Source organism: Perognathus longimembris, unplaced genomic scaffold (assembly GCF_023159225.1).
Source record: "Perognathus longimembris pacificus isolate PPM17 unplaced genomic scaffold, ASM2315922v1 HiC_scaffold_198, whole genome shotgun sequence".
Classification (NCBI taxonomy): domain Eukaryota; kingdom Metazoa; phylum Chordata; class Mammalia; order Rodentia; family Heteromyidae; genus Perognathus; species Perognathus longimembris.
Window position 1 is genome coordinate 109,491 of NW_025957035.1, and position 8,409 is coordinate 117,899.

Genomic DNA, 8,409 nt, shown 5'->3' on the forward strand with positions numbered 1-8,409 from the left:
CCAGAGAAGACACTTTACCTGAGTGCCCTGGTCACATGTTGCACTGTGAGACAAAGTCCCCAATATCTGTGATGCTCTCTGTTACTGTCCATATGGCTGTGCCTTTGACAACAGTGTTCTGCTGATCTCTAGCATTATGTGAGCCACAGGCCGTGGGTTACACAATACTTGCTTTAGAACCCAAAGTGTGAGAATCTAAACATAGGACCTGAGCTCATGCAACAACACCAGCACAAATATACAGAAGGAGAAACAAGATGGATAGAGAGAAAAATTCTTAAACTGTTTTAATACTTTAGCTGGGCTAGGTAGCTCATTCCTGTAATCCTAGCTACTCAGGAACCTGAGGTCTGACGATTATGTCTTGAAGCCAGCTGAGGCAGAAATGTCCACAAGGCCCTTTGGTCTAATGTTCAAGTCAAAAAGTTAATAAATAACACATTGGCAAGAATAATAGCCCTGCACACAAAAGCTCAGGGACAGCACCCTGCACTGAGTTCAGATCCCAGACTGAGAAAAAAAATTAATCTATTTTTATTTATTAACTTATTTATTGTCCAAGTGATGTGCAAAGGGGTTACAGTTTCACATGTAAGGCAGGGAGTACATTTCTTATAAAATTATTACCTCTTCCTCATTTTTTCCCAACCATCCCACTCCCCTTTCCCATCTCACATGAGTGGTACATGGAGTTATGCATATAATTTTGTAACTACTGCTGTGGTGTTTGTTCATTGTTTCTTTGTGTCTCCATTTTGATGTTCCCCTTCCCTTCCTAGTTCCAATAAATATATACATAATACCTAGGGAACTGAAATCAGTCACAGTGACATGAGGGGCAAAAATGTTTTCTCTGGATTGTTGGACTTTTCCGCAGTCCGCGTCTGTCTGCTGCCTGTGGGCTGAAGGTTTCCTCTCCTAGTCACCAATGAGCACTGGAGGTGAGTGGAGAACCGGGGACTTTGCCAGGGCAGTGGTGGTGCTCTGCTGCCACTGCTGCCAGAGTTCAAATTTCTTCATGGATGTTTAATAACCCTTGCTTGTCAATTTGCATGTGTCTCTTTCTTAGTCATTAAAAATATAAATCAGTTTCATTATGTATTTACCTCACAGTGGACTTTAGAATATTTTGGTTTCCTTTCTTTCTACTTGAGGGTAATAGATGTGGGTAAAAATATTTCAATTAACCGAGGAAAGTAGTGGTTATCTATTCTGTCAACTCATTGGAAATGTACCAGTCATCTCCAGCCACAGGGAAAGCATAGGAAGGGCCATAAAAGCCCAGACAGGCTGGACCTAAATTGAGAACACACCTTCAAAGTGACCAAGGTGACACAGTGCCTGAAATGTGAGCCAATCTCAAATGAAGTTTGGGTCTTGAGTAGAATGCAAGGACTCCTATTCGCCTATGTTTTTCAATTTGTTTACAATATGGCAGTGTGAAGAAATGATTTAGTTGTCAAGGGGGAGAAAGGGGGGGAGAGAGGGATAGAGAAAGAGAGGGAAGGGTTAGGGAGAGAGTGAAGGAGGGTGAGAGAGCGGCAGGGAGAGAGAGAAGGAAGGAGAGAGAGAGGGAGGAAAGGAGAGAGAGAGAGGAAGGGAGACAGGGAGGCAGAGATTGGCTGAGAATTTCCTGGCCTTGTACTTGGGATCTGAAATGAGTCTGTATGTCACAGGATAATAGGTGCCCTTAACACACAAGGCTTTGCCCTGAGTATCAATGATGCTGAGTTAGGCCCTTCATTCAGGTTCTGATGATGTATGGTTATACAACCGGGATGCAGTCACCCAACTAAGAAGTAACAATGTATCCGCACTATTAAGTAAATGCCAATCTGTAGTCTGCTCCAGCTTTCTCCCCAGGGTCAGTGTTCCCACGTCTCGTGCCCACTCTTTCTTCCCCTTCCCTCCACTCCCTTTTCTTTCCCTGCCGTTGATTTTTCTCTTTCCTGCGTCTGTCCAGGGGTTTGAACCCAGGGCCCAGGGTGTCCCCGCGGTCTTTGGATCAAAGCTGGTCACCTAGGGGTGTTTTGGGAGTCGTTTACTGCCGATGGTGTCAGGAGCGGACTTTGCTTTCCCGCCGGGCTTCAATCGCCCGCCATCCGGGCCAGGCTTCCGGGGTAGCTAGGATTACAGGCGGACCCACCGCACCTGGCACCCCTTCAACTTCCGCCTCTGGAGGAATGACGCGGAACTAGGTGCCATCCGTGTCTTGGCTGGGAGCCCGACCCAGGCGGAAGTAGCTAATTGCTTTCCGGTGCAGGGCGCTTGTCCCGCCCCCAGCACAGTCCGTGGTTGGGCGGTTCCCGAGGCCGAGCTGCTTTGTGGCTCTCTGCAGGAGCAAGCTTGGGGTGAGGACGAGCAGGACGACATGGCGAGTAGACAGGAATGTGGGACTCCTCCACCTGCGGAAGAGGTAATCTAGGGGGCGCTTCCTGTGGGGAGGCGGCGGGCCAGTGGTGAGAGAATATTGGCAATGGGAACGGAGGAGGGGGAGGGAGCCGAGTTCCGGGGAGGGGAGGCCTAGCCTAGAGGATAGAGGAGGACGGGGGGCAAAAGCTCGTGGCAGGCAAGAAGAGAAAGCCCTTGGCACCCAGGGTAGGGTTATGGGTGCAGAGCAGGCCAAGAAGGAAGTGACCATGCCAGGATGAGGGGGGGCATGTGCTACGAGAGAAGGGGAGTAGGCTCGTGGGGTGGAAGAGAGGGAGGTAAGCAGAACAATGGCTCACGGGGAGGGGAGATGGTTTCCCGGGATGGCACACAGGGAGGGAGAAGCAAGGGCACTGGAAAAGGAGGCAGAATAGGCAGAAGGGAAGGAGAGTGGGCAAGTCCCACGGGTAGAGGAGAGGTTGCCCTCGGGAATGGGAAAGCACAGACTGCGCGGGAAGGCAATGCACGGCAAACTGCTGCATTGCTAACGCCTTCTGAGAACCTGCGTGCTGCTCATGGAGGTCCAGTTGGGCCAGGCTAAGGATCCCTGTGAAAGGTACAGGGCACGTGGAGACTACATGGAGCACTGGAGAGTCGGCTGTGCTGCCACTGTTGGACAGCAAGGCTGTGGGGCCGGTGCAGCAGGAGAATAAAATGGCTGAGTAGGAGACAAAAAAGCTGGTGGGGGTGATTTAGAGGCACCTTTCAGACAATTTGTATCACAAGCACGGAGGAAGCAATGGTTAGCCAACGGTAAACCTATTTCTCAACAGCCACCACTGAAGGAATTGCAGGCTCTTCAGTTAGATCTGGGACCAGTGAATAACCAAGCCACCAAGGCTCATGAACGCCTAAAACAGAATCTGAGCAAGAGGCAAAAGACTCTCCTGGATTCCAGAAGCAGCAACATCCGGGGCATCCCTGGCTTCTGGGCCCAAACTGTATCCTTAGGCATCTTACTTGTTACTGCCTTGCAGCCTGTGTTTTCGAGTAGTGGACCTTTTATGAGGCATTTGCATGCACAGGATCTGGAACATCACACTGCTAGGGTCCCTAGAGAAGAGGACTATGGATAATGTAGGCTAGAGATTGGTATAGGCAGGAGTTGTAGGGACAATGAGTCATAGAAACAATGAGTAGCACAAGGAAGTTGCCACATAGGCTGCTAATTGGAGAAGAGTTTTGTAATGGTGCTATGGGAAAGGGGTGTGAGTTATGCCACGGTCAGAAAGAGGTGGGAAAGAAGACATTTAGACAAAGAGATTGTAAAATCTGGTCCCCATCACTCAGAGAACAGAATACAACAGAGCTCACTTCAGGTCGTCTTCAATTTGCAAATCCTAAGCTTACCTTATTATTTAGGATATTCCTTGGCCTAGAATAAGATGGAGATTGGAGTACCTAGGAAGACACTAGCCTCACACATCACTTGCTGCTTTCAATGCAAGTGGTTATACCTAGCACATCCACAGCATCTGAAGGCTCCTTGACCCAGGCAGTTTGTGAACCATCCCCAGCTGTCAGCAATGATCAGTGACCAAGATGAAGACATGCTTAGCTACATGATCAATTTGGAAGTGAGTACCCAAGGCATTTATCTTGGTGGGCTATACAGTGTCACGAACAGAACTCACTTCCAAACAGGAACTTGCCGGTTACCTGTAAAGGGCTTTTAGCTTTCTACCTTTTCTTCTGGTAGGTACAAGAACTCAGGCATCCCAAGAGTTCCTGCAAAATCACCTTTTACTTTAGAAATAACCCATACTTCCAGAATGCAGTGGTTGTTAAGGAATTCGTCGTGGATATCACTGGTAAGAATTTGCTCACAGTGTGTTTTTTGGAGTTTGTGAATTGATAATGGCCAACAGGACTTGGATTCTCTTATCATGTCTTCTTGCAGGATATAGGTTGTGCCATTCCACTCCCATTCTGTGGCGTCAGGATTATAAAATTGAAGCTGACAGTCACAGAAACCACAACAAGAGCCCAAACTTCTTCAACTGGTTTACAGACCACAATTTTGCAGGCTCAAACAGGATCACTGAGGTACTACAAAAGGCCAAAGCAAGCCATCTGTGACGTTGGTTGGTTCACTGGCTTGCTGAGTGCTGACTGTGAACCTTGAGCTAATTGCCTTACCTACTTACCTTACCTACTTACTTTACCAGATCATCAGAAAAGACCTGTGGCTCAATCCATTGCACTACTACAAGATGATGAAAGCACATGAAGAGGGGGTAAAGAAGAAGGATATATAGGTGGGTAGCTAGTACATGCTGTCCATCTTGTCAGGTACCTAAATGCTAACTTCACACCTGTACATTTGAGGCTTGTGACTAAAAGAGGATGGCCAAACGCAGTTCCTCCAGGGCCTCTGGAAGAGACAACAAATTGGAAGGACAGCTGTGCAAAACTGGTTAAGGCTGAACTAATTCTGCTGAAGCATGGGTAACGTACAGAGACACTCAGGTAGATGCCAAGCTGAATCTTTAATACCCTGTCCTTCTCAGAGTTCCAAGAGAAGTAAACCCATTTCTTACCCTCTTCCCATCTCCTAAGTTTTGGCTCTCCCAAATTTATTTCCACCATTGTCTGAATAATTTTGCTTGTGGTAAATCATGACTTGTGAGATTTCTTGTGTAATCCTCGACATGATAGTGGGGAAGGGGTGATAGAGAATGGACTTTACCTCATGGACTGGAGACTTGAGATCAGAAGATCTAGAGTTAGAAGGGAGTTATTGTGTCTTAGCCAGCATCCAGAAGTATCAAAACAACTTTATATTATATACTTGTAATCAGTATGTATTTTTCGTGTTCCTTAGGGTAATTCTGGACTTTGACTGGAAGATGATGGAGCATCCAACTTTACCTAAATTCATTGGGACATGTGTTCATCACAAGCACTACTTCAGAATTAGGAGACAAGCTAGGTCAACACAGAAAAACCCTGGAACTCACTTCAGGTACTAAGACAGGATGCAGAGGGCCAGACAGGTGATAAAATGTGAATTGATAATTCGGGACAAATCCACACGGTCATATGTGTCTGACTCTGTGCAAATATATGTAGGATTTGAATGGGAAAATAAACAACTCGGTTCTGATTGTGAGTTTGCAATGATTGTTTCTAAAAGTCAGTTGGAGAGTCTGCCTCTACAGTTTAATGAGAGGAGGGAGACATATCTCCAGCTGAAGCTCAGCATTAGAACACTTTTCCCCTTTTAGGAAAGAATTGGCAAGGTTGGTGACAGTAGTTAAGGAGGGTGGAGGTTGTTGACATTGGAGAGACATTTCAGGCTAGGCCCCGAATTCTGCCTATTGCACTTGAACCTAAAATCAACATTGCTTATGTGAAGTTATGCCAATTGCTCCACCTCAATGTTATCTGTAGAGGTTCTCCCATAGTTGGATAGTATGGTCCAGAAGCTTAGCCTCCTTCCCCACTCTCCATTCTCTCTACTGTCTGAAATACACATGTACGTCCTGAAACATTTCAGGGCTACATAGAGCACTGTCCCTGTTTCCTTCATGGCATCAACAGCCTCTGGAGTTATTCAGATCTTCAATGAAGATTTGTATTATCATTTCAGAAATAAGTAAGAACTGCAAACAATGCCTTGTATACCTGTGAGGAGTAAGAATGACCTAGGTGAGACAGGCAAGAGTGGATAGGGGAACAGGCAGTATGGGTGTAATGGCAATAAAGAGTAAGGCTATAAAGGTTTGTGTTTGTCTCTTTCCCAATACCAGTCTCCTTACTCACGCTGGCCATGCTTCCTCATGCCAGCCATGTTACATTACAGTGTCCCTGTGCTCATATCTATTCTTTCTGTCATATGGCCTGATACCTCCTGTTTCTGAGATCAACAGGCTGGTCATGTTCCACCTCTGGCTTCTTCCCCACCTCACTGTTTCATTCCTTTTTCTGTTTTCTTCCCTACTTTAGTAGTGCTGTGGCACCCTGGTGATCTCAGATGGGTGTTCAGATCAGGGGATGCTTTAGATCCGGTACCCCAACTGTTAAGGTATGAACACCAACCTCATTAGTGATGATTCACAGAGAGACCCGAGATCAGAATTTCAGTCTCCATGAGTGCTTCCAAGAGAACTTGTGAAGATTGTATCGATGGTATAAAATGCTATAGGTACATGGTGTCTACATTCTCAGACTCCCAGAAGAAACTGTAGAATAATACCAGAAACAAACTACAAGGTGAAGGAAGTAGTGATAGTAGGATCACATTCCCTACCAAACCAAATGACCTTTCAAAGCACACTTTGTGGCTGGGGAAACACTTGTTGTCCATGACAAAGAGCTGATTCTCTAGGCATCACTAATCTCTGGAAGTTTGTAACGGTGGCAAAAGGTAAATGTAGAATCATTGTCCTGGAGTGATGGACCTAATATTCTGCTTTCCAGGCTGGCAAGGTAGCAAAAGAAAATTTTCCTAGTTATTCTGAGAAAACCTGCATGCTTGGATGCAGCATTAACCTCTAGATGTGACCCTGTACAAAATTCACTCATTCCCTGAGGTTTTGCGAGCCAGTGAGGATGGCCAAGGAGATTTCCCTACTCACAGATGCTATAAGAGAGTCTGCAAATACTCTTCAGAGGAAGGATAGTATGTCAGGAGTATCGCGGGATAATTGGGAACTGTACCCTTCCCACTCTAGTGCTCTTCGGCTTTGGCTCTTATTCAGATACAGAGACATCTCTAATATACTCTCTGTTGGCCTTAGGAAGAAAATGAATCCCCTATGAATCCAGATGCTTACCAGGACTTCCTGTGATGGCTCTGCACAGGGGCGCAAAGTGTGTTCTGCTCCTACATCATGGCTGGACATATTTATCCCTGTGGGTAATACAAGGATACTGTGAAATTAGCCTAGGGTCACACTGTGCCACAGAGACATAACCTGGTCACACATTTTTAAATGTTTATTATAGCCAACATACTTAGGAACTCATGTATTGCAGTTGACACTAGCAGTGGGCAATGTGACCCCCAGACTTGACCACCTTGCTTTGATGAACTGGTGTGAATTCGTTAGGTCTTCTGGCTAAGCGTACTATTTGTCCTTGCAATTCGCCCCATAGGACACATGTGCATCCAATATATGCTCTTAATGAGGGTTTGTTGTGGCTCTTCCTTATCTGCTTTGCTAACAGAACCTTCATCACTGCACTTACTGCATATGGTAGGGGCCAGTAAGACCCACACAAGTTTTTGTTTCCATGTTTTTCTTATAATGGCCTGATCTCATCTTGCGATCTTTGGAGACACCTCATCTTCCTTGTCTCCTGCATCCTGAAGTATACATTTTGTTCTATCCAGGGCCCACACACCAGTAATTCCCAACATGGTGGCCTCCGTGTGCTTCAGGTGCAATGGGGACTTGGATGCCAGCCTTATCAGTAGACATCCTTAGGCACTCGTAAGCTGGGCATTCACTCGCTGAGTTCCGTTCAAGGATTTTCATACATAACACCTTGATTGTTCCAGCTTGGTCTCCTAAGGCTGCTCATTGGTATGGTCTTTTTGTCATTCTTTCTGCTGTGTGTCCTGTTCATGGGCTCCAACAGCTCCTTTAAATTCGGCTTCAGTTGTTTTTCTGTGTGGTCAATGGCTCCTGCCTTTCTGCCTACAACACCTGTGGCTGCTGAATATGGTCACAGGAAATTAACACCACCCATGACACAGTATAAAGGCCTCTGGCATTTGTTTCATAACTTACAAAAATTCCTGGACCTAAGGGGAGTCCCTGCCCTCCTTCACTGGCTTTCTTGCTTTTTGGATCATGGGATTAGCATGTGATTTAAATTTGTTCCTAGTATAGATTACTCAAACATGGATAGTTTCCTGTATACTTTCACTCCTTATTCTCTTTCTGTTAAGTGATTTCTACACATTTTCCCAGAGATATTCCAATTTATAAATACTTTTGCTGTTTGGTTTTAACCTTAGTGCCCTTGTGA

General features: G+C 45.9%; 1 protein-coding gene across 1 annotated transcript; it reads left to right on the plus strand.

The window, feature by feature from the left end:
* Positions 1 to 2,371: 2,371 nt before the first annotated feature.
* On the plus strand, positions 2,372 to 7,223 carry LOC125344651 (testis-specific Y-encoded protein 9-like). Its single transcript, XM_048337080.1, has 7 exons — positions 2,372 to 2,416; positions 3,204 to 3,371; positions 3,930 to 4,007; positions 4,130 to 4,241; positions 4,331 to 4,476; positions 4,599 to 4,667; positions 7,173 to 7,223. The coding sequence occupies exons 1-7, from the start codon at positions 2,372 to 2,374 to the stop codon at positions 7,221 to 7,223; spliced, it is 669 nt and encodes a 222-aa protein (XP_048193037.1).
* The last annotated feature ends 1,186 nt before the right edge of the window (positions 7,224 to 8,409 follow it).